The sequence below is a fragment of the Haemorhous mexicanus genome, chromosome 7 (assembly GCF_027477595.1).
Source record: "Haemorhous mexicanus isolate bHaeMex1 chromosome 7, bHaeMex1.pri, whole genome shotgun sequence".
NCBI classification, from domain to species: Eukaryota; Metazoa; Chordata; class Aves; order Passeriformes; family Fringillidae; genus Haemorhous; species Haemorhous mexicanus.
This window is the reverse complement of record NC_082347.1, coordinates 34032739-34059938: the sequence shown is the minus strand read 5'-3', so window position 1 is coordinate 34059938 and position 27200 is coordinate 34032739. Positions and strand designations below refer to the sequence as shown.

The 27200-nt window shown below is 43.8% G+C and overlaps 1 protein-coding gene across 12 annotated transcripts in view; it reads right to left on the bottom strand.

Moving 5' to 3' along the window:
- Positions 1-27200, bottom strand: part of TCF7L2 (transcription factor 7 like 2) — a 173555-nt gene that overhangs the window by 110777 nt on the left and 35578 nt on the right. For all 12 annotated transcript variants that reach the window (XM_059851972.1, XM_059851973.1, XM_059851977.1 and 9 more), the window contains exon 4: positions 426-527. In XM_059851972.1, coding sequence (XP_059707955.1) covers positions 426-527 — 102 coding nt within the window. The remainder of the gene's footprint in view (positions 1-425; positions 528-27200) is intronic.

The window sequence follows — 27200 nt, the reverse complement described above, 5'->3', positions numbered from 1 at the left end:
GAAAAGATTTCTTCAAGTAAAAGACATAGAATAGGCTTGGTTTTGATTTTTCTAAGGCAGTCTAAAGTCTAAGCTTTCCAGACAGTCTCTTCACTCTCTTCACTTCAACACAGATAGGTCAGATGTGTAAACCAGCCTGACTGGACTCCACTGCCACTACATAATTCTGCAGTGTTTAAATTTAGAGTATTTTTGACTCCCTGGTCTCCTGCAAGGCACATGGATGATAATTTCATAATTTCAGCCCAGTGATAACAAAAGTATTCCCTCCTTTTACCACTGGCTTCTTAGGGATTTGTTTGTTTTGAGGTATTTCTCCTTTGGTCTGTGTAAAAGAAAACTGATGACAACCATTGCCATTAATGTCAAATGCTTTTTTTTTTTTTTTTTAAACAAAGGAAGAACATCTTTCTGCGTTTACTTACAACAATGTGTGCTGGAGATGGAGACCTAGCATCCTTGAGGGCTTGTCTACTCTGAAGGCTCCCTGCCTGAACATCAAGCAGTGGCCATTTCATCTGCAGATACTGGATGGAGGAAACAAAAATGGGAAAAGAAAAATGAGTTCAGAAAAGAAAGGCAAAAAAAAAATAACAAATCTTAGGTAACATGGATAAAAAAGTATAAAGCAAAACTTATGCAAGGAACTGAAACAAAAAATTAAGACAACCTTACATGTTTGTGGGTACAAAATCTGTGCAGAACTAACAATCTCATACCACTGTGTTACAGTTCAGGAATTAAAAAAAAAAAAAAAAAAAACCAGATTGCAAAGACAGTATTACATTAATTTTACTAATCATAGCAAATCTAGAAGTAGCATTAAACCCACAAAGAAACAAAATAGCATAACCATGAAGAGGATGGGACAAGGGAAAAGGTGGATATCAGTATCAGGAGAGGGAAAACATAATGAATTAAGAACATGATCTCATTACTGAACGGGTCATCTCTCAGCATTCTTCCAACAAATGTACCAAGTCAACTGCTCCAACTCCCCAGTGCTGTACAAGCCCTAAAGACAGAGCACTACCCCAAAAAGACTGCTGGGTCTTAGCACCTATTTTCTCTACTTTTCACCATTTCTGGAAGACACCATGGATTTTCTTCTTGCTTGTCTTCTGTCAGACACCCCTGGCTTGGGGACAGCCACAGCTTCTCTGTGGCACTATCACCAGCAGACAGGCTGGACACACACAGGTGCCACGTCTGCAGCACGTGGGGGCACTGACTCACAAGCAAGAAAAGCTTCAGCTCGCTGCACAGAAGTGAGTGCTCCATTCTGAACAAAAGCAGGTCCACAGGGAAATTAGTTATCCCAAACAAACTTCTGTGCTGTACATCTAAATATAATTTCAGCCCAGGCTTTTCTCTCTGCATGCTGCTGTGCTGTCCCAGTTAACACAGGTTAATAAGAGACTTCTAAAAGCCCTGTATGGTGCTGGAAGAAATGTGCACAGCCACATACATTCATCCCCCTCCCAGAACTAAGAAAAGCTGCTGCACACATAGATCAGGCCACTGCAGAAGCTCCTATTTAGCACTAGACGCTGCTTGACCTGACAGATCTATTCCTAGAAAATACCTACTAGAAAAATAGTTATGTTTACCCATTCCTTCCTTTGTTTTTTGTTTTTTTTTTTTAAGTAAGAGGAATCTTGAAGAAGCACCATGCACTAACAGCCCCCACCAGTCCAGGCGAAGAGCGGAAGCTGTGTCTGAATCTCCATGGAGGAAGGAAGGAGATCTGGTTCCATGCTTTCAGCACATCACTATCTATCACATTTGCTCACGTATGCAAAACATTTGCTCGCATGCAAGGCCTGTTTGCTGCAAGACTCTGGGCACTGAGGTGCCCAAAAAGCAGAAGCCAGCAGGAGAATGTGTTACCAATTCCCATCACTTGGAGGGCCTGAGTTTTCCGAGCTACTGGAATGCAAATAAACAAACCCATACTCTGGATTTGTGCCCCATATGAGTTCCACAAGTTCCAAGAAGTCTTGTTTTTATTCATGTTCGCATTTGGGATTTGTGCAATGTGGACCAGAATGTTTCAGCACTTCTTAAAAACAAGAAATAAAACCTAAACAAACCAGAACTAGTCTACCGATAAGCAATATTTCTGACTCTTACAACTCAATTGTAAGTCTCCAGATATTTGATCACTTGTATCAAATCCCTGCTCTTCAATATATGTGACCACAACATAAATTTTAAAGTTGAGATGATGTTAAAGCAACTTTCTAACCCTTTGTGGTTTCAAAAAAGTGCATAAAAATGCAACCCGAGTGTGTAGAATTTGGACCCAAAGCCTAAGCCAACTGAGAGCCAACTTTTAAACTTGAGGGGAAATCTGATACATTGCAGACTTTCAGATGGCTCTATTAAACAAGTAAACTGCTACATTTTCAAAAGTCCACCAGTTTTCTTAGCAGTCAAAACACCACCACATAGAGGGGTGCATGAATTTCCAGAACAGGTCCTGATGGGTCAGAGCTACTATTGGCTTCCTCAGGTTTTCCAGACAATCAGTGAAGTATTTTTCCCTTCTTCCAAGGAAAACGTCCTCACAGGATGTGTGCATGACTCTGCTTCAAAGTTCACAATGGTTTTTGGAGAGCAAGAAGCTACCGCTGCCACAGCTGGAACCTCTACAGGAGCATGACAGCTCAAACAGTGGATTTTCAGGGAACAGACACCAAGCCATTACCCACAAAAATAAACTCATCACCTTCATTCTTCCATGACCACTCTACAGTCACAAGCAACGCTGGAATATCTGTACAACCATGGCAGCCTGTGAGGAGCTCAGGTCAGCAGCTGTCCTAAAACACAGGCTGAGAAACACGTGGGCTTCTCTGAGACTGCCCCAAGGGCAGACAGAGGCATTGACAAGCAGCAGGGGTGAGCTCACAGCAGACCCCATCCAGGCAGTAATTATTGCAGGGATTACAAAGCCTTCAGGACTGTCAGTTATGCTGTTTTTTACTAGCAATAAATTCCATTAGAAGAAACAGAGCAAGAAGGCATGGCTGCTCCCACTCCACCTCTATCCCACAACAGCCCGTGCTTTCAGCACATGCTTTCAGCTCCTACACCAGGCTGACCTAAGGGCAAGATGAACGTTTCAGAAGATCTTACTGCTACACTTTTTTTTTTCTCCTTTTAAAACCCTTAGTCTGGACTCTCAGTAAAGCCCTTCTCTTACCCACCCCTGGCAAAGAGGATCCAAGAAGTCTTACAGTGCAAAGGCTAAAGCACAAACAGCTTCTTTTGGACATGCACATGAAGCCCAGCAGGAACAGTCCAAACCCAGAGGGCTCAGTTTTGCACACAAGCACAGACATGGACAGCTTCCATTTCTACCAGTGGATAACACACCAGTGGGAGACAAAATAAAATCAAATAATCAGACCCAAGGGAAAGCAGTAAAGCACAAGGGTCGATAAAGCAACTTCCATGAGCTCTACCAAGTGGCCAGGATCCAGAGCAGCCTCCCAGCCCCGCTAAGGGTGAGATGTTCTGTCTGTCAGATGAGCAGAGGGGGCCAGAGCCCACAGCCAATGCCCACGTCAAGCTATTGAACCCACACCTTCAACAGCAGGATGTTTGCAAAAGCAAAAAAATGTTTGCTGGCTTCAAAATGTTGATAAAGTATGAAATATTAGCATTGTTTAAGGTGACGAGCCTGACTCAAGGCCTCCTCATCCAAGAATTGTCATGCCTGTAACACAATATTGATGTGGTGGCTTATAATTCTTACTTTACATAAAAGCCTCATTGTGTGCCAAATTCAATCTCCACAGGCTACCTGAGCCACAGATTTTTACAAGTCTACATTTCAGCGCTGCGAGTCTACAATACACATAATTTTCAATTATGTTAGGGCAGAGCAGGATCACTGCCTATATAACATTACTGGTTGGAGGAAATGAGACTCAGCCCTACTGCCGAGAGAGCTAACTGGATCCAGATGGGGGCCGAGCGCGGCAGCCGGCCCGGGGAGCGACGTCGCAGCAGCCACCCCCTCCACGGCTCTCTCTTTCACAGTGCAGGGACGTGCCAAGCCCGTGCTGGGGCTGGGAGCTGTGACAGGAGGATGCTTGGGCAGGGGGGAGTTGCATCACCTCGGGGAAGAGGAGGGAGAGCGTGATTGCTCTCGCAGGTTTACTACTGCCGCCCTACGCTATGATATTCTTATTAAAAAGGAGAAAAATTAAGTCCTGCTACAGCAGAGAGGTAAATCCTTTCCTTCCTCAAGCAACTAAATAGCAGGAAATCCTCTTCTCTTGGACCTAAATGCAGATTTGAGCCAGACAGTTCCTCTGATTTGCAAGGAGTCCGCAAAAATCCAAAGCCGACTTTCCCAGCCTTCTGACAGGGCTTTTACATTCCTGCACCGGGCAGCTGGGAGGGGGCAGAGGGGTAGGAGGGAGGGAAAGTTCCCACCAGCCTGCTCCTGCAAATGCTGGACACCCACTCACTCCTCTCCTGCTTCTCGTGTCCTGGTGTGGAAATCAGGACTTGCCTGTACAAACACTGAACTTTTCAACAAATTAACTCTAACAAATCTGTGCAAATTATTTCAGTAGAAAACCGTTGAAATGGGTTCTGCTGGCCTGCTTTTAGCATTTTTTTAAAATAATGTCATCGTGGTGCAAGTACTTTATTCCCTGTTTAACAATATGATCTGATGGGGATCATTAGCATGTGTGCGTTTTTAAAAAAATAAAAAAGTTTTATGGCAAGTCTCAGAGAGCTTAAGCAAAATAATTGTTAAGCTCCAGGCCTCCACACAAGAATTAAAACAAGTTTGGGGCAAGCGTACTTGAGAGAAACCAAAGCTTTTAAAAAGGCTGTTAAATTGTCAGCACAAGGGAACAGGCAAATGATTTGAATGGCCCAGATTTTTTCTGTAGAAAGGAACAAAAAAAAAAAAAAAAAAAAAAAAAAACCAACAAAAAAAAACCCACCAAAAAAAAAAAAAAAAAGAAAAAACCAAGAACCTTCCTACACATCCACACCTCCCACCTACAACCAGAGGGTCCTGCAAAGCATAGACCCGCCAGGAGCAGCTCTGCATAGCCACCCCCCACGGCCACCTTCTTGAGCTCTGGCTGGGCAAACAAACATCTTCCCCAAGTTCTCACAGCAGAGTTGGTCCAAAGCAGCTGAACTTCACATCCAGCACTCGAGGAGTTTGCTGGAAGCTCTAAGTCAGGGCCAGCAGCTGGCCCACAGGCCAGGGCAGGGCTCACAGCGGTGAGGAAAGGATGGCACTGAGCTCACAGGTGTTTCCTGCACCAGTGTCCAACCTGGACCTGTCCCCTTGTCACACTATTGTTTTCACTGCTAGATTGCCCTACAAGTGATGTTCTTCATCATATAAAAACATAAACACAGTAAGGGGGAAAACAAGGCCAGATTTTTAAACAGAAGGAAAGCTGCACAATGCTTTCCAGCTCAGGTTTCCTGCAGCTGGTGCTTATTAGCTCCCAGGAACTAAAACAAGCAGGAGCAGGGCTCCTGGAGTCAGCTTGATGCCACTGGTCTCCAATACCTCCCCTAACCACTGGATCACACCTTCAAAGTCTGCACTTTCTCCCTGGATCTCAAATAGAAATATTCCTGATCCTAGTTTTGGAGTCAGTCCCTCCCTTGGCCAGCACTGTAGAGTCACGTGGATGTACACACCTGGATCCCAACTTGAAGGTCAGGAGTTTCTCCAATATTTAGTTAGAAGCATTTCTGGGAGGGAGTATCTAGACAAATTTTAACCAGAGATAATCCAGTAGCAACACAAAGATCACAATGCTGAGGGGAGAGCTGATATTTATGGGGAAGTCAATAAGGAACAAAGATTAACAAGGCCATAATAACTCTCTACAGACCAAAAAAAAAAGTTGCAAGAGGATACTCATCTTGGTAGCTACAAAGAAAGGTCTGTCACCTATTGGTATTCCCCCTCACATTAGAAGCAAAGCCTCTAAAGATTTAACTGTAGACCCTCAGCTTGTGCTCCATTGCTTAACTTACCTCAACCCCTTATTTCTGGTCTTCAGTTATCACCTTGTTTGTAGAGGTGTGTGTGTGTGAGAGCAAAATCTGAAGGATTTATTTTAAATAACTGAAGGAGGCTGTTGAAGGAACTTTAAAAAGGCCTCCTATTCCTTGCAGACCTGCAGTGTCTGGAATTTTTTGTATGAGAAGTAAGACACCACCCACGATGCTGAGCCCTTCTACAGAATATGCAATGCACCACCACGAGGCACAGGGGAGCTGCTCAAAACAAAAGCAGCAAGGTTGATTTCAGTAAGACCAATCCTTTCTACACAAAAGATTTCCCCAGAGCATTCAAGAAATTAAAGAATAAAATTGTAAAACATGGAAGTATTTATCATATATCCCAACTTTTCATTTTATTAACATAATCTTTTAAACTAGTGCAACATCACAAAAATAAATAAATTAAGTAAAATAAAAAGCTAGGTGGTACAAAAACCAGGAACTGGTAAGTATTATGTTCCTGCACTGAAATATGCACATAAGGCCTATTCCAAATTTAAAATGTCCTTTAATTCTCTCATTATTGAGAATTTGAGTGACCTTGTCTCCTTCCCTTCCAGTAACACACAGGAGTCCCTGACACAGAGACCTTGAGTTGCCCATTTCAGTATTTTGCCCATGCCTTTGTCACATTGCTGAGGTGCTGCTAGGGCAGAAAAATGAGACAGCTGAGTCCTCCGCTGGCTGAAAGTTAGAGAAATGTGGTAGTGATTAAACAGCCCAAAATCACCTGAAGGAGGGAGTCCTGACAGCAGAAACCCTGGGACCTGGAACTGTCTCCCTGAAGGCACAGAGGATGCCCATTTTGACATGGGATAAGGCACAAATCAGCAGCCTGAGCCCCACAGGTGCCTCATCAGCTGCAGTCCTCCTGACTGCAGGTGTGGGAATATCCCAGAAAGAGCAGATCCTGTGCTTTCTCCTGACCTCCCCAGGCTCTTCTCCTGCATCCCAGAAGAGATGCAGTGTAACAGCTCCATGCCATTACTACTGCCAGGCATCACCCCCCTTGCACAGGTTTTCTGTGCACAGTGATAAGGGTGCAGAGGAGGCTGCCATGGCAGAGAGTGAGAGAGAATAACCAGAAGCTTCCTCAAAAATTATTGCCTATGAACGTTCAAGCAAATGTAGATAATTATTTGCTCATTCTGACATGGATGAAAGGCATTCTTGCCATCAGTTCTACTGAAATGCTGAAGTAAAACAGGTTTTTTGCTTCTACTGAAGGCAAGGTTGGTAGGCTGCAGTTGAGTTCTGGGATACTGACAATGAGCATAAGAAAGCAAAGTAAAGGCTAATCAGCTACTGCAGGAATTTAAAATAATTTTTTAGCTTTACAAGAGGAAGAGTGCTCATGTGACATAGAAGGACAGCTTTACTTTCTGCAGTTCACATGGTATCTCTGCAAAGTAACTGCAGGCTGTATTTCTCAATCTTGGGTGGAGCTTGGGAAAGCACCATTACTTTTTTCACATTTAATTTGAAAGACCCCACCATCCTTGCTGCACAAACCAGCAGGCTGGCTGAGGACTATTCAGATGTCTGCAAAGTGCTGTTCCAAAAGACAGGTACAAATAAAAACATTTCAGTCAAGGAACAAGAATAAGTATTTTATCTACTTTAAACCATAAAAAACCCCAACTTCATTTTTAAGCTACTTTCCCCATGTTTTCTCTGCAAGCTGTTCTGTTGCACTTAAGCACTGAGTTTCCATTAGATGAAGACTAAGAGTCAAAAATCTCAAGAAAGTCTTTCTGTAGGTCTGTCTTGCTTAGACTCACAGTTTAACCAGCCTCTAAGACTCACCAAAATATTTGATGTACAGACACACAATTTCTCATCCTGGCAATCTCCCAGAAAGTGAGAGAACAATTGGTAACTAGTGTTTGCATGAAGTCCAAGAATGCATTTTATGGTCTATAAAATATAATTCCTTTCCTCCCCTTTAAATCAAGGCAGTAAAGATATCTGACAGCATGTTAGAGTCATGGCACTGAGCTACCTCCACTCGAATAGAGGAGCTGTTTCAGGAGAACCTTGCCTCCCTTCAAACCTTCCAACTCTGTTAAGAGCATAGCCCTATTTGTAAAGGAGGGGCTGGAACTTTAAGCTTTCCAACTACTTTTAAAGTGTTTTTTTTAAAGGAAAAGCAAGAAAAACCCCACAGCACAGCTGTGCAAGGAACAAAGGAGGCCCTCCAAATCTGCCCCCAATCTTTCCCTTCACTTCCACCACTTGGAGTGTGGAATGGAATTGGAAACATGGGAATGTATTTCCTGATTATGGGAAGCATCAACCAGGCCCCTTAGGTACCCTGGTAGTGAAGCCCATCAGGAAATTCATCTCTACATGACCCATGATACTGAACTAGTACCATTTTCCACTGCATGTCTTTGTGTGAAGGTAAAAAAAAAAAAAAAAAAAAACCCAAAACTAAAAAAAAACACCAAAAAAAAAACCAACCCAGACATAAAGAAGCCTATCTTCATACAACTCTGTCCAGCACCTGTCAGAGAATCATAGAATGGTTTGAGTTGGATGAGACCTTGAAGATCATCCTAAGTTCCAACTTTCCTGCCACGAGCAGGGACATTGATCCCAGGCTGCTCAGAGCCCCATCCAGCCTGACCGTGGATGGGGCATCCACAATTTCTGTGGGCAACCTGTGCCAGTCCCTCACCACCCTCACAGGGAAGAACTTCTTCCTAATACCTAATCTAGACCTACCCCCATCAGCCAAAAAAGGGTTGATTTGTAAAGTGCTTGGCACCTCCAGCTATCAAAAGCCAGCAGAGGCATGACAAAGGCAAGACCGTAAAAGGATGCTCTGCAAGACAAGTCCCTTTTCAAAGGGGACTCCAAGACTATCTTGTTTGGGAGGGGTTTCTTCACTCTTTGATCCAAATTCTCATCTCAGATCCCAGGTGAAGTACCTATGAATGAGTGGCACAGGTGGGTGAGATCCCTGAGTAAAAATGCTACAGGAAAATTCAGCAGTTTGCTCATAATTGTAACATGGCCTAAGAGGGTTTTACTGAAAGAGTCATATTTTCTTCCACTGTTGGGTAAGTGAAACTCATGACTCTAATCGCTACCACAAAAATTCCTGTCGATGTAGCAATTCTGGCTGAACTGCTGGGAGCCACTCTCTAGTAAACCCAGCAAATTTCATACCAAATTTCCTGTCACCTCCCTTGTGGTTTCCATGTGTGATTGGGCCTTCAATGCAACAAGGGGTAACTGCAGAATAGATGGCTCCAAGGGTTTCAGGCCTTCATGAAAATGAAGAACTTGCAAAATTCTCTTTTCCTAGGGGTGGTAAGTTTTGTCCTTTTTTTTTTTTTTTTTTTTTTAAGGTTAACACAAAAATGTAACTTTAAGGCAACCTCAGGAAAAAAAGTCCTGGAGATAACACTGGAACCAGCAATATTCTGACCTCCTAGGAGAAACTGGGAAGGTTGCTGTTGAGGTTTTGTTTTTCAGAAAGCCTTGGGAAAAAAAAAACTTTCCACTGCATCATATCCTGGTCCACATTCCTTGCAGTAATCTTTTAGCTCAGATGTGTGGAGATGTCTTTGAAAGATGTAAAAGAGGTCGAGAGTCCCCTCAGCTAATTGTGCTGGCTGAGAAACAAAACTTGTGGGCTGGGGTAGGATTTGTGTCAGCCTGACCTTCTGTGAGACCAGCTACTCCTCTGAATAAAACCTTCTTGCTGCCTCTGCCAGAATCCTCCTGCCACTCAAGTATCATCTTGCTGTAACAAATTAGTCCTAACCCAGGATTATGGCTCTTTCCAAATCCCTCCTAGAGAAAGGGAAAGAAACGTTCCCTTCCCAGGATTTGGAGCCCCTACCAACAACTGCCCTTCTTACTTCTCTGATGACACTGGTTCCTGGGACAGCAAGACTGCTGCACCCCTTTTCCTTCCAAGTAAAAGCTAGACCTCTCAATTGTCCATCAGAAGAGGAAATGATGAAGGCTTGCCTTTGGATACCCATGGAAAAGACATCCCATCTGGCCAGAGGGAAAGATGACTCCTCGCTAAGTAGGAAGAATTATATTTAGGTGGAGGACTAAGTGAATCATTTGGGATGAAAGCAAAATAAAACAAATGAAGTATTCACTAAATCTGTGCTGTCACCTCTTGTTCCTGGGCAGCCACCCTGTGTATTTATTTTCTGGTTTCGTCCAGCACTACCAAAACAATGCAATATGCATTTAGGTATTTAAAAGAAGTATTTTTAAAAATATTCTTAGTTGACTCATCAGCCACACAAACTGTTCCTCAAGAACACATAAAATGTTGGTTTTTCTTAAAGGATATGCAGAGAAAAAAGATGTTAAACAAGTATGGCCCAGAATTGACACCATTATGCATTATTTTTCCCCAATTTAAAGGGGAAATAAAAATAAGCCAAATTACCACAAATTCCAAGTAAATCGTGGTATGACTTTAGAAAGGCACACTGACTTTTCAAGTAGCTTTAGGTTATGCATTAAATGTAAGCAACTTTTCTTGAACTGCATAGTTTGCAGACTTAAGATGCACAAAATACACTACTAGAAGTTTTGAAGAAATGGGGGGCTCTTTGTTTATTCAGAGAGAAAAATTTTCCTCAGTCAAAAAACTACACTGCCATATCCACTCCCTGAGCTGAAAGGAGTAGAAACAAAAATCAAACAGCAAAATGAACTAACACAAAATAATCCTTTCAGTTTTAACAAATTGAAGGGAAAAAAAAAGGAAAACACTCCTTTTTTGAGCAGCAAATTGAAATAATGCATTGCTCCCTGTATGTATAAGGGAAAAAATACAAAAAAAAAAAATTTCTGTTGCACAGGGAAAATGCAACATGCATGAGCCTGCATTCTTCTTCTTTAAGTGTGGGTGGAAAAGAAGCAGGAGGGGAAGAGAAAAAAAAAAATCAGAATTTAAAAAAAAAATCCATGTAGAAACAATGGCTTGGAGGGGCCTCTGTCCCAGGGAGAAGGGCACCAGCAGCACTGCAATAGTTCATGTCCTGGAGGGACTGTGCCCCATGTGCCAGATTCTTGTGGTTGTGGCAGAGGTTTGTTTTGGAGAGGTGAGGGTGGCTCTGAACACCCAGCCCACGGCCGCGGGGAGCCCGCAGACACCACACTCCCACATCTGCATCTGTCACACTTTCATGCCACAGCCCCAAAGCTGAAACAAAGGAGTCATCAGAGCAGCCCTGAGCTGCATAAGTCTGCAAATAGCTGAAAATGTTGCTCTTGTTGCTAAATATAGTGCAGGCATTTTGAATTGGCTGGCCCGCAAGGCAACTTTTGTATTTATTTATTTAAAGGACCTCGGTTTGAAAACACTGAGTGTTTTTTAAGCCTGTTCATGTATGTATGTTTGCTCTCTCTCAATACTAATATGCAAAAAAAAAATTAAAATAACTTAGCAGGTACTAGAAAAACAACTTCCACGTAAAGGAGTCAGAGAGCTGAGCAGAAAGATGTATTTGACTTTGCAGCAGGAGCAAAATCTCCTCCAAGGCTGGTAAATCATGTTCCTACAGAAATAAACACAGAATAGCTTCCACAGCGCACCCTGATACAATTAGCAAATGCTCTGCTCCCTGTGGGAGCTCTCCCCAGGATCATCACATTCCTGCCTGGCCATGGGAAGGGAGGGATGTGGATGGCATGGCCAGAGGGATGCGCAGCCACCCACCCTCTCGTGGCATCCCAAAGCCAGCACAGGGACGCCCTTCTGCTATTAAATCCTGGGAGCTGGGCACCAGCTCGCCCTGTGCCTTTGCAGGAGGCTGAGAGCCAGGGCTGCCCGTGCAGGAGCAAAGAGCAGGATTCCCCAGAAAGGCTCTGGGATGGCAGCCCAGCCCCAAACCACACAGAGCCACTGCAGCAGAGCACTCACCTATGGGATGCTCTCTGAAAGCCAAGGGCACAACCCTGGACCTGGGGCAGCTGCTCAGACACCAAGAGGACACAGTGACCCCCACAGAAGCTCAGGACAAGGATGGGGGAACACACCAATCCCTCCTGGCTCCAGGGGAGAACCACGGCCAAACCAGAGCACCTGAGGCTTCACACGCCTGTGCCAAGTGCCCTGTACCCACAAGTGCCAAATGAATATTTCAGGTTTTAGCCTTACCTGCAACTGATAAAAAAACCCCAGTAGCTATTCGAGGTTTGTTACAGCTGTACAGCTGTCTTAAGAAAAAAGGGGATTAAAAAAAAAAAAAAAAAAAAAAAAAAAGGAGCTTTTTCTTAGCAGGGCGGGGGGGTGGAAGGGGCTGCATCGACAGCTCCAGTAGCCAGAGGCACTTTGCAAGGAGGAAAGTAGAACTCACGATGTGGGCAGGCCTCAGGTTTCTGAGCCTCAGGGCACATCCAAGAGACACAGCCTATTTACTGAACAGCCAGGAAAGCAAAGGCTCCAGTCTTACAACACCTTATAATCTTATTGTGGACACTTATATTTTATAAGTATTTGAGGTTGAGGAGAGCAGGGTGGGGAGGGACACAAGAAGCCACTTCAGCTGTCTGGTGGGGTTCTGAGAGGCAGGTCTGTTTTTTAAAGATGAGGTAGGATGACTCCGTATGTGGGTAATTATAAATGAAGTGACTGAGGATCAATGAGCTCCCTTTCATAGCAATCGCTTATTTATTTATTTTAAAAATCATGACACAGCATTTCTGTTCTATTTCCAAGTCAAATTTATCCTAGGTGGAATCAGAGGAAGAAAAACCAGGTTCCTAAACAGATTTTTTTTGAGAGCATTAATAGACAGGAGAGCATCTGTGCAGGACAGTAAGTTGAAGTCAGCGTTTCTGCATGCTGCACAGCCAACCCCATAACCTCAGGAGGGAACTTTCATCTCCACAGACCTGCACACAAAAGGTCATTGCAGTGCACCCTGCTCCCACTAAGGAGCTTACCTCTCACACGTAACATCAGGCTTATTAAGCAACGTGAGATGATACAATAGCCGCTAATCTACTGAAAATTATTATTCCTTTCCTCCTGCCCCCAAGCAACACGGGGATTTGCAACATGCTGGTCTGTAGGATGTACCTGAAGGACAGAGGGAATTCAAACTGCCCTGCCCTCCCCAGTCCCTTGGTGATACCTCCCAGTGATTTCCAGTGAGGCTGGCAGGGGTAGCCCAAGTATTGTATAAAAATTCCTCTGACTTTGTATGGATTTAATCATAATAAAATAAAATAATAGAATAAAAGTTGCATTTAAAAAGAAAAAGGAAAGGGAAAAAAAAAAGAGAAATAATTATTTCTCCAGCAAGCAGGAGAATAGGGAAAAAAAAAAAAAAAGGCAGGAGCTCAATACAATCGTCCACCACCTCTTTCCATTGGTCCAAGAAAAGATTGGCAGCTCCTACAAGATCTGCTTCAGGCTGTCATTCTGTGTAGCTGGATGTTTTGCCATGGCTTCTGAATGATAATTGGCTCAAAAATTAACACGCCTCAGTGTCCCTGTAGAAAGAGCCCTGTGGTCTCATCCAGTGGGGTCATTACCCGCCAGAGCATTCCACATTTCCTCGAGAGGGCACGAATGGCCTGAGCTCCCACACACTTCAGAGCAGTTAATTCACTCAACAGGGCAAAGAATTCAGGTCAGGATTTTTCCAAGAAGCCATAAGGACCTGGGTGCCTGATTGGCTTTGCTTCTTTGTGAATCCCATCCCTTGCACTACTGGTGAGTGATTTAAGACCCACACTGAAGCTCCATTCAAGGGGTCAAAAATTTGCAAATAATATGCTACTAATACTTTTTCATTTTAGAAGTAAATTTAGAGAACTTTGAGCCATATCAGAAAGTCCTTTTATTCTCAAAGTAATTTTAAATCTCCTCTCTCAGTTTATTAAGGCCATTCTCCTCATCTAAGTCCCTTATTTTGTTGCAGGATGAAGAAGAATGCTCCTCTGTCTGGGGACTGACGGTACCCATGGTGCATCTCTCTCATATAAATGTGTTTGAAAAAGAACCAGAGTCCTTTGGTTTTACTTTACTATGGAGTTAGCACTCACATCAACCATTCCACATACATACACAACAAAATACACAGCAGACAAACCCCTACTCTATCAGTCCTGCATAACAGTGCCTTAAACTTATAAATATAATACATCAGGCCAATTCATCTACAAGTGTTAAGAACCTCAGGGAAGTCACTGGAGTTTTCAGTGTTTTGTCCCTTAGAAACTCTGATTACAATATGATCACCACCAAGGCCAAACTATTTGTGACTGTATCTTGTGCTGTACCTCATACCCCAAGCCATGCAAAATCATACAAAATTTCCTACCTTATTACAGTGCAAAAGGGAAAAAAAAATCAAATCAACCTCCCCAGACACACAGAGAATAGAGAAGATTGCAATGGAAAAATGGATGGAGCAGTCATTCGCCCACACACATTAGAAGCATTACAAGCAGAAGTGAATTTAAAAAAATCTGGGGAAGTCCATACTACCTACTGTATGCTTAGGCAGGGAATGGTTAGAAATTTAATTTTTTTTTTAATTAAAATAAGGAGGAAGGTTTGCCAACAGACTTCAGCTAAATCATTTTGAAAATGGAGAAAACCCAGAAATGACAAAGCAAGGCAGCTGCAGGACAGGGCTGCAAGGGTGTGGAAGAGGCCACTGCCAGTGCTGGTACCAAGTAACAGCTCCCCAGCCAGCCAGCCCACTGCTTTCCCCATGCAGGAGGAATTGAAAAAGAAAAAGAAAAAAAAACCTAACAAAATAAAATGCCAAGCCTGCCCTTCAGTAGGACCTAGATTAATTGTGAATGCAAATGAAGCCCTTCTGCAGCACTAGGGTCCATTTCCAGGGAAATGTGTGCACCCGCCTCTGTTTACTCCAGCTCCAGCAATGCAGCACAACCTTCAGTCAAGCTATTAACTTGAACGTTGAACTTCACAGCACTGGCTGTCTTTCTCAGCCATTCTTTTGATGTTACCTCCAAAGCAAAAGATCAAAGACTTTGAGTGTGGTGAGGGGAAGTCCCAGGCTCTTAGCCTACCAGCCTGTGATATATGTTAAAATCCTGGCCAAAAGAGAGAGCGAAGGGAAAAAGAAAGGAAAAGCTAGCGAAGAAAGCGTTCTGGCAGAGCGGTGACACAAGGAAGCGGTGCAGCAAAATCCACACGCCGTGTCTGCCCGGGTTCACGACCCCAGAAAGGGGCTTTGTTTCTCTGCCCCCACGCTTTTTGGCAGTGCTGGGCTGCTCCCCAAAATCTGCAGCCCTCAACACAGCCCCTCTGCCACGAAGCCCCTCTGCCACAAAGCCGCACCTCGCGCGCTGCCCGAGACCCGTGCCAGCAGCGCTCCCAGGCAGAGAAGCATCCCTGGCTGGCCCGTGGTGCCAACCCACGAGCTCAGCAGGACAGGAAGAGGCAACACAGGATCAGGGCTCTTCGAGACATTGAATTTCCACGTCCGCCACAGGCTCCCAGGCCATCCTGAATGAGTCACACCAAAATAAACCCTTCGCCTCGGCCTTCCTGCTTGTAAAACGCGGATAATATTGCCCTGCCAGGATAACAGCCTATTCTTCCTTGTGGGGCCCCAGCAGGCAGCAGTGCTAAAGGCCGTGCTGCTATCTGCAGGGTCCAAGTCCACACACCCCCTCACATGTCACCACACCCCAGGTGGCAGGAGGAACCCACAGCCACAGGAACAGGCAGCTCCCCCATCCCAAAGAAGGGGCAGCGTGGCAGCAAGGCAGCTCCCAATGCAGCTCACCACCACCCCCCTAGAGCAGATGTGGAAGCCCCAGTCCTGCAGGAAAACATCTAGAAAGTAGCCATTTCCCCCATCTCTCGGTCTGTTTTTGTTTGTTGAGGGTTTGGGGATTTTCTTATGGGGTTTTTGTATTATTTTTATTTAGCCACATGTTTAGAATAGGACAGGAAGGGGGTGACCTTTTTTCTTAACTTTTTATTTTTTTAATTTTAAGATTCTGTCCAATTATTTTCCCCTTCCTGAGCCTTTTTTTGGGTTTATTTATATTCCCATAATACACAACAGCATTCCAGATTTAGATGGTGACACTCGGTTGACACAGTCAAAAGTGGATCTAGTGCTGCCTGTCTGCCAAACCAAGCCCCTCATCCATCAGCCGAAGTCCTTTTACTGCAGGGTCATGAAGGAATCACGGACTGTTTGTCATTCCTTTCTACCAATGTCCCTCCTAACTCTAGAAACCAAAACCCTCTTATGCTTGTCAGCTCCTCCTCTTCCCCACCCCCATGAATTCAGCTCTTGGCATTCACCAGCATAAAAAGCCATGGGATTCAAAACAGAAATTCTTCAAAACAGAATTCATGGCATTAAGCAGTAAGTAGGATATTCTGATTTTATTGTACTTTACTTACTCCTACTTAGCTCTAATCCTCACTCCCTAGACAGAGGCTCGCTCTTGCTGTCAGTGAAGTCGATAGGAATTTGGCTATTGACTTCAATAGAAGTGGGATCAGTTCCTCACATCTGTTGCACAAGGCAAGCAATATGCACAGCAAAAAAGAAAAATAGGTGGGGAGAGGAAAATAAAGTGGGAAAAAAAGGAGAGAAAATCCTCCACGCTGAATTGTGAAATGATAAAGTAACGCAAGTCAGGACTGCACATAACAGTCACAGGGGACCTCCAAATCTGCAAACCAACATTATCAATTCTTAGACCAATTCCTGCCTTCATAAAAAGGCAATCCAAACAACTTATGGGGGGAAAAAACCCCAAACACAAAATAAAAATTACTCTCCAGTCACAGTTTCTAATGCAACAGCTGGCCTGTCCAGTACAGATTTCCATGCCGAGGAATCCCTCAGGTCCCTTCCCAGCCCTCTGCTCCCCAGAGGTTTGGAGCACAAGGAGAGAGGAACAGCAGGAGATGGCAGGATCCCAGCCTGCAGAAGATGGAGCCGACAGAGCAGTGTGAGAAGTCAAGTACTCGTTGCTGCTCCACAGCAGGAGCAGGATCCAAAATAAACAAGACCTAGATCTGGAACGTGATCCTGCCCTGCGTCACAGCCCCGCGATAATGCACCAGGAGTCAGGATTTCTTGGCATCAACCACGCTCTCAGCAATAAACAAGCCAGTTCTCCAGAGCTATGAGGGATGCAAAGGCAGCTGGGAAGGGAAGGAAAGGGAGAAGGGGAAAAAAGAAAGAAGAATGAAAAAGAATTATCTGCGTATGAGACAAAAAAATGTATTACATGAGTATGCAAAGATGGAACTTTCAAAACTGGGATGGGAAGGAAGAAAAGGAGATACAGAAATGAACTTTATGGACCTCCTACCTGCAAAGAAGCTGTTCAAGGATTCGGCATCTTGGCCGAATGATTTCTCTTTGTGATAAATTAAGGGCAGCGATAGTAACTTACAATAAAACAGCTCCAAGATTCAAATTCTCCACCTAAATCTCCTCAATATAACTAAGAATTTCAAAGTCCTGTTTAAAAAATACAAAAAACAAGTAAATACATAACAATCTAGCTGGATCTCAAAAATTCCTGAAGTCTGTTTGCTAACTATGCTCCATGGCAATCAGAACAGCTACTCTCCCTCTCTCTACTCCATTTCAAGTTGTGGTTCTTACTACGTGCCGCATGTTCACCATGCCAGAAAAATCACTTAGCTTGGAAAAAGCCAGAAAGAGAATGATGAAACTGGGAAGAAAAAGAAGGCAGGGACAATATTTTGCAAAGTACAGATGGCATTTGTGCTCAGACAGGAGCTAACGTAGTGCCTCTAAGTCTCCGATCCACCCAAGCGCTTAAGCACCTGCTTAACTTTTAAGCTGGAGCAGCCCTGAAGGTTGCAGTGTATTTCAAGGTGCTCCAAGGCATGGTGGATCAGTGTGAGTGGTGCTGGCCGAGTCACTAACATTTACTGACTGCACGTATGGCAGAAGAGGCTTAAAGCTGCACAGCAAGTGGCTTTCAAAACCATCCGACCAGCAAAGAAAAATCAATACAATTTGCTTCTAACCACCCAGCGTTCAAGTCAGGTTTTTTATTGCTGACCCACCTTCTTGCTCTCCCATCCTGCCTGATCCAAAATGCCCCAGGATGCTCATGCATTGGCACCAAGGGAAACCCTAGGTCAGGGCAGAGGGATGTGATGGGAACCAGAGGAGAGTGTCACACACCACTCACTCTAGCATGCTGTAAAAACTCACCCCATGCAACACAGAAATTCTCACAGAATTAAATCCCTTATAATCCCATTTAGCAGAAACAAGGTAGAGTGGTATGCTGGTGCTTAAGATATTTTAGTCTTTAAAAAAGCACATTTTGTTTAAAATTTAAAAAAAAAAAAAAAAAAAAAAAAAGCCCAGTCTTCTGTTAAAAAAACTTGAATGGAAGACATTTTAAACCAGAGTTCTAAACTCCTCTGTGAAGGTTCTTTTTGTTTGCTGGGTTTTTTTAAGGAAGTTACAAGGAAATAGAATAAACCATTGAATTTTTTCACTCTTTCCCAATTTTTTATAGCAGCACATATACGTGCTTGCTAGCTCATATGTACAAATAAATGTACTGAGCTAATATTAAAACAGCAACCAACTGCAGTGAGACAGAAGCATTTGATGCAAGACTATACAAATACAAGCAAAATAAAACATCCTAAATTAAGAGCTGCTAACTGTGTTTACAACTTCTTTCCCACTGGGAAATGCTATCTGTGGTCCAGCAAAACACCTTCCCCTCTCCCCCAGAGCAAATGACCTACCAACTAAGTACCAGCTTTATACTCAAGCTGGTCAAGTAGGTTTTTGCTTAACCCACAGGCATTTTTCATATTTCAAAGTTTCTATTAACTCCCTACTGATGTACCCTAAAAGAAGTTTTTAAGGGCTTGGAAGCACATAAATAAAATAGACTTTGCTGGACCAGCACAGACGAATTGAAAGTCTTTCACCTGCAGTGGTGGTGATAAAAATTTTAGATGTAGCTGCACACATGGCCCCTCCATAGACTTCAGATAGCTGTGATTTCCAGCCATTCAGCAATCTCCTGGCCACTGAGCTGCCTCAGTTATGAGACAAGCATCAGGACAGGACCTGGGGTTTGGGTTGGGTGTTTTGGGACTTGGTTTTCTTCTTTGTTTTTTGGTTTGGTTTTTTTTTTTTTTTTTGGCTGTAGCAAAGCCCTCTTTAGCTGCAAGGCTGAAAGAAGCTGCTAGCCTGTACAGTGATGATAAGAAACCTGGAAGAGGAGAGGGAGATGGCAAGGAAGAAAATCTGGGAGGAGGGAGGGTGACTTGATGTGAAACCCTGAAGCAGAAAAATAAAGGTTTGCTTCAAAGCTAATGCTGTGTACTAACCCTTCTGCCCCTGTTTGCTCTGTAAGGCACATGCCCAGCTAGAGACAGACTGTGCCTGCAAGGTAGAAACTCTGAAGGGGTGACCAGAGACTCAGCTGCTTTACTGACCAAGTTCAAGCCACTAAAAAATGGATGAATGCAAAACTGACCCATGCTCAATGGTGTTATATCAGCAAACACAGGCAAAAATAGTTATTGTCCCTTTTTAGCTTCCTTCTACTAACTTTGCACAGTAAAAGTTGATAAAACCAGACAAAAAAGTAAACACACCTGTATTATTATTTTTCCTTTCTTTAGTCATAAAGTGTTTTCCACATCTAAACAGAATTCCCACTACAATGAAGTGCCTAGCTGCAGATTCTGTTTAAAGACTTACTCCAGAGGATCAGGTCATGGCTCTCATAAAATATCCAGCAATTAACTCTTTCTAGAAAGTTCATTTGGCAAAAGAACTCTCAATCCTGCTTTCTCCTCATACAGCTTTCTGCTCCATCCCCCACAGCACATGTTAAGCTGAGAGCATTTTAGGTACTGTCTGGGCTACAGAGCCATGATAAATTAAGCACTGCACAGTTACATGAACAAAATAAATATACAGAACAATGTAAAGCATGCTAAGGTTAATATAAGGGAACTCCTACAGATAATCCCAAATTTTCCAATCCCTTACACTTTTCACCCATGTGAAAGGATTAACAGCCCCAGTCCCAAGACCACTCATTAAGCAGAGCATCCTCAGCACAGCCTTGCTAGCCTTGCTGAGCCCTGCACCACTGCTCTCCACTCAGCTGTGGGTCCCAGTGGGTCAACTTTGCACTGTGCTCCATCAGTAATCCTAAACAAACCTTTACCTTGTTGATAGCAGTCTGTTTCATTCTGCCTTTCCTCAGGCTCGCTCTTTTGATGCATTTAAAGTAATTTTCACCACCTTCCAGAGTCCCACCACCCTGGGCAGTCACAAACTCACGCTCAGCAGTCCCACAGAGGGTGAAACAGTGGACAATGCTCACCATTGTCACCACTACCAGGAGTGGCATGGAACAGAGGCAGAAAGGCTACCTAAGGCACTGTGCATCTTCTTCATGCAGGAAAATGTTTTCCCTTTAAGAAAGAAATATCAATATACTGAGAAACATAGATTTCATAAAGAGAAAAGGAAGGGATGATCTCAGAAATCAAACAGATATTCTCCATATCCCTTATTAGAGACATAAGGCCATTTCCCCTTCAGTTCTGCTCAGAGGGGATTTCTCATACATTTCACATGCAAACATCCCTGAGAAAGAAGGACTTAAGGAAGAGACAAGAAAAAACACACCATATCCTTGGCAGCTTAAGACCAACTTTGCTAGCATTCACTAAATATTCTCAGGAATCCTGCCCTGTAGCCTCTCATGCAGAGGCAAACCCTTCTCTACCACTTCCCAGACAGATATCAGAGCCCCAGAGAAATGCAGCACAGACCTTTTTTTTCCTCTCCACAATATGCAGCAGGTCTGAACAGCAGAAACATAGGTTGTTTGTCATTACAACTTCTGCATATATTTACAGAAGACCAACTAAAGAACTTAAGATTATTATCAGGGTATAAATCAATTGGCAGCAGACACTTTGGAAATCAACACAACCATTAGTTATTCTGGAGCAAAAAATAGAAGAAGGAAAAGTTTTCTTTGTGGTGTGACTTTGCCTCATCAGCTTTATTTATTTTCCCCAAATCACATGGTTACCCACAGCTGCCATCAACTACTTTCATTTCAATTTTGATTCTGTAATTTTAATTCCTCCTTTACAATAATGGTCAGAATTACTGGAAGGAGCAATGGCACTGATAAAACCACCTCCCCAAAAAAATCTCACCTGATTAACTCTGAGGAGCATATTTTCACAGGGATCTCATGTTTATTTAACACAGCTCAGGCAAAGTGCCAAGGTGATTTACAGATAGTGCTAACAGATGCAAATACACCTGGCCAGGAACCATCAGGTACAGACTCAGCACATAAACACACAGGCAGCAAACATGCCAAAGCCATGTGGCTTGAAAACAGTTTTCTTAGTGGTCTGATGGATGTTACTGGCTCTCTGCAGTACCACAACTACAACACCCCCCAAAGAAATGCAGAGCTATCCTATAAATGACATCAAACCAAAGAAAGACCAAGGCAAAAAATACTGTAAGGAAAGTCCCCCTCACATGCTTGATTCCACCCCAGTATGTGGAAAACAAAACCCACAAAACAAATCTAAATATAAGCATACTGTAGATGATTCTGGTGAATTTGGTAAGAAAACAACTCTGTTGTTATCCACTCAAGCCAATCCTACATGGAGGGGGGAGAAGTGGGGTACCTGATGATCTACTTTGTGCTTGTACACGTGCAGTTATTAACACAGAAAGTGTGACCAGGTGGGATTTTGGAAATGCAGAGTATTGAACTGGTGGCAAATGCTCCCTCGTAACCAAGGCATTGATTTAACTCAACTGCCAATGTCACCTGGGCTGCTGGGAGCTGGGAAAGTTTGAGTTCTTCACTCAGATGCTGAAAGCAGCCAGATGTGTCCAGGATGAGCAGCCAACCTGTTAAAGCCCTTCCTCCTCGTCCTCTCAGTATTTCCTTATTCAAAGGACAGTGATAGGAACTTTTCGTTGCCAGTCCTCCTCTTTTAATCTCATTATAAAAAGCCAGGCATGGGAGACTTGGAAGATTTTTTTAACTTAAAAAAAAACCTGTAGAACTTTGATTTCATTTTTTAATACACTTCCCACATGATCACCACCTCCAGTCATTCTTTGATACCCTCTTGGACCCATCCAGCAACACGCTCTCTCAGCCAAGATCTATTTAAAGACCATTCCCATGAGGAAAGTACACTCAGCCCCATTCTTCACAGGGGCAGGACAGAGAGAGGGATTTTGAGTGTTTGCTCCAAAAATGAAAAGGGAAGTTTGTGGCAGAGCTGGAAATAGATCCCACACTGCAGTTCTCCATCACGTGCATGGCCCCACGCCACCCCCGCCTACCTCCTGTGGTGGGTGATGTTCTGCACTGCTGCAAAGGCCACCCTGGGGGGCTTCAGGCAGGAGCTGGGACAGTGGGCAGATCTGTGACCCAGCAGGGCAGGCAGCAAGGCTGACCCTCAGCACTGGTGATGACAAGGGAGCACGGTGTGCATCCCGCAGCGGAACCCGGGCTCGGCAGGCTGCTCCCACTGCAGGGTGACTTCCCCACCATTGCTATTCTCAGATATTGTCCTGCTTTTGAGGCTGGCAGAAAATAGCCTCAAGTACAGCAGTCCCATTCACACCGCTTCCCCTCTCCTCGCTTGGGTCACAACGTAACAGGTCAGGTCACACCAAATGCTAATATTAGTGGATAAAGGGGACATTTTTAAACTTCTAAATTAAACTAAATTTGCTAGGACAGGCAGGTCATTCATGATGGTTTCCCTTGGTTTATTCCTTTTTTTGAAATGGCCCACAGCAGTAGAGTCCCAGCATGAAGCCCAGGCAGCACAAAAAAGTGGGATGTTAACACCCAAGGTGGAGCTAGCAACACCACACCTTTCCATGCACCATCTCACTCTCCAACCCAGCCTACATCCTCTCCTCACTGGCTCACTGCCTTTGTTGGGGTGGAGAGATGGCACCTTGGATAAAACTGCACAGGAAGGGGTGGCCATGCCCAGCAGCACCTGCAGTCTCCCAGGCACAACTCTCCTGTACCTGCACCCTTGGGGCCAAGGAGATCCATGCTGGCAGAGCAGAGCCCTTATTCAGAGAAAGGGTCACTCCCCAGAAATAGGATTTTTTGGATAAATACTCCTGGATGACTCTGAAAACAAAAGGGAGGAAACCAACTGTATGCTGACCATCCACATTGATAATAATGAAAGAAAAATGAAAGCAGAAGGCCCCAAGTCTTTGTTACCAAAAACTACTTCATGGTGAGAGGACAGGCCTTTCTCCCACACATGGCATTTATTTTTCTCTGGGTTGCTCCATTCAACAGCAAAACCTAAGCTAGTCACAGCCCTCCCTCCCACTCCTGTGATACCATCCTATGCTTTTAAGTGACTTAGTGCTTGATGTGACTTGTGGTGGTCAACACATAGAGGAAGAGGGAATTAAACCCTTAGGATAAGGCTATGGCATAAGTGAATGCTCCTAAAAAACATTTCAAGGGACAGAAATAAAACTTCTCTAATTTAGAACCCCTAAAATTAGGTGCATGGGATTTCCTATACCCTGACTCTTGGTTTTAGTTTCAACTACAACTTAACTTCCCCAGAAGAGCTCAAGAATGACACAGCTTTTTTTTTTTTTTTAAATAAGATTTATCATCTTCATATAAAATACTAACAGAGGTCACAGGGAGGAAAGGACTGAACTTGAATTAAGCACTGTCAGTTTTATTTTTTCCAAGACTTCAGAGCAGTTATGGAAAATACACTTTAAATAAGAAACAGACTCATTGCTGGGAAGTCAAAGAGAAGGTGGATAGTGTGGGGAGCAGGTTATTTCAAACTCCAGGGGAAATCCTCAGCAGAAAGCCAGGAGCCAAGAGCTGTGGCTTCCTAGTAGTGGATTTCTGGCTGCACTGTGGTGCCCAGAGCCAGCTCCCAGCAGAGCCAGGGACAGGGGCTGTGGGGAGGGAGGGACAGTGTGACCAACCCAGCCTACACAAGGGCAAGCCCCAGGTATTTTGGCAGCTGTCCCCCCACCTCCAGGCTCCTGTTTCAGGAGTACACACACATCAGGCAAGCTGGGGGATGGCAGCAGCCACTGCTGTCCTTGACAGCAGAGCAGCAGAAAGAAGAGTCTCACCCTTTTTTCTCCTTCTCCTTAAGAGCTTGCTGCCTCACAAAGCCCTTAGTCACACTTGATTTTTCCAGTTCCTTTTGCACAAAATGCAGCATAATAACAAAATAAAACGGGGACCCAGAGAACAATGAGTTCAACAGATTAATGGACAGGCACAGCCATCTTCAGCTTTTATAGCCATCAGCCCTGAAGAGCACTCCCTTCCCACAGCCTTTGAAATGAGCCTCAGCAGTCCTTGGACCTTTCAGGCAGCTGACAAACACGCACCTTCCTTTCTCAACCAAATCCCAAAGACTCATCTTCTGCCCGCGTGCACGTCAATCTTACCATCATTATTAAAGTTTTATTGGCACAACAATGCAAACTCTGAGCACAATGCATTAACCTTGTAAAAATAACTGAAAGAAGCCAGGTAATGGAAAGAGCAGGGGAAAGCTTTTTCATCTCTCTCCCTGAAGACAGGGGGGGGGGGGAGAACCACACAGCGCTCTCAGCAGTGCTGAGTCATCACAAAAAGGATTTCCAATCTCTCCCCTCATCCCCTGAAAACCACCCACAACTTTTTGAAGACACCTTGGAAGTGCTGTTCTCCGACCCAACCTGTCAACTGAAATTCCTTTCCTTAAAAGACAATACAATCCTGTTCTACTGTGGCATATTCAAAAGAGGAAGGGGAAAAAAAAAATGTCAATGTCCAGGAAAGTAGGAAAGGTTACACTCAGCAGACAAGGACTCCTATTTTCACCATAGCAACAAGCCTATTTAGAATATGGCCTACCTGCATCAAAGAGCAGCCACAAGAAGCTAAATGTAAGTCTAGTGGTACATTCAAGCACTAAGATGAAGAAGCAGCTCACATGAGCATGTCAATGAAACACTTCCAGTTACATTACATGCACAATTATCAGGGTTTGCTCTGAACCTCCTTTCTTGGTGTGTTTTTTGTTTGTTTGCTTGAATCCAGGTAAGAGTAGCAGGGATGGGGTGTGGCATTATGGAAGGTCCAGGTGCAGGGAAGGATCAAAAGGAAGCAATCCCAGTGACTTGGGTTTCAAAGGGGGAGACTCCACCGGGAGGCATTACAGGAGGAGGGTGCTAGCTAGGACAGAAATGGGAAGTTACTCACTGATTGTTAATTTGCTTCTAAACAGGGCATTAAAGTACACATCAATGACCAGTGTTGTAGTCCTCAATTCAGCAACAGAGAGCAGACACAGTCTTCACACCTCAAACACCTGAAAAATGTCCCCATACTTGAGAGATACTAACTGACCACTGGAAATTGTGACCAGACTAAACCCCTGCTCTCACAGGAGTAAGGCTCAGGTGGGAGAATGCACCTGGATCCATCTAAAGGATTACAGAGTACTACAGGGATAGCCATAACTCAAACAGGACTCACATTTATCATAGAAAGTGTATTACATTTACTGATACAACAAGCAGCATCCTGACTGATCTCTCAATATAATTGTCACTATTTAAAAAATATTATGCTAAGACACTGTATGAATCCCATATTCAGCCTCCAAGCACCTGTCTGGTGCTGCTTCTTTTAAAGTCCCTACATGTAAGAGCAGCTGCCCAAAGAATGTCTGGCTTTCTAAAGAAATGGAGGGAAGATCTTAAAACCATTCTCTATCTGCAAGAGGAGTAGCAGTCATTTCACTGGTTCAGGTCAGAGACTGAGGAGAACTGCTTGATGACTGGGAAGTTGACTAGAACAAAAAGACTCACACAGATGGTACATAAGGAACTTAAGCCATTTATTTCTGATATTTAAAATATAAATGGAAGCTTTTCTTAAGCAAGAACACCAACAGGTCATAAGAGATTTGACCAGACCAGGAAAGGCAAGGCCATCTCAGACACTCCCATTGAAAAGGTGCCCATCAAAACTGCCAACAGCAGTTCAAGAAACTCAAAAGAACAACTTGTTATTAGCTGAAAATAGAGTCATGTATTTCTAACCCAATATTAGATAAATAATAATGCAGATAAGAACAACATGAGGGAGCTGAATTTGCAACTGTGTTCAGAAATCTACCAACTTGAATTTTACTTTTACCTTTTTTTTTGTTTTAAACCTGAAGAGGAAAGGTAAAAAATGAAAAAGTCAACCACAACAAAAAGTTCAAGAAAATCTTTGGTTGAAACAGAATACACCAAGTATTAAATAGATACTTCATAGTGCAAAACTCTCTGAAAGCATTTGCAAGACACCCTTTCAATTTTCCAAAGCATTGCTTCACAACACCTCACTTCCATGAGCTTTCCACGGCAGTCAGTGGGAGGTACTGGGGGACTGGTGGCAAGAGCTCTGAGGGGTTCTCCACTGGTGAAAGACATGATGCTGGCTGACCAGAGCCACTCCTCCTCTTCTTCAAAGGTCCAGCAAGGACCTGAACAGGATTCAGAGAGACTGAGCTACATGCTACAAAACAAACTTCACTCCCATTTGCCCATGAAAGGAAGAATGCAGAGGAGAGGTGATGAGCAAGCTCTGCTGAAGCCTCAGTTGCTTATCTTTCTAATTTTTTTTTTTTTTTTGCCATGGTCCTACCGTTACTGCATGTAGAAATGAACACCTTAAAAATCAGTTCAGGAATTAATTAAACTGAACTCATACAATCTCTTGTGTAATTGCTAAAATCAGGCCACATTTCCACGATGTTTATCACACGTCTGCAGTACCAGATCATCCAGCATCTCCCCAGTCAGGGTGTGGGCACTCAATTATGTTCTTGTCAAATTAACATGAGACCATGGTATGGAGTTTATGTCCATGGCAGGAGGCCAGATGATACCTGATCTGGCATGAAGTCTGCCAGGACACCGAGGCTCCAAAAGATTTTAAAAACCAGAAACTGGTAGGGAGGTTTTATACAAGTTCAGTACTTTGTTTCCTGAGGCTGCAGCAACCTGTCTCCCTACAATCTGATTAGCTAGTCTGTGCAGCCAAAAACTCGG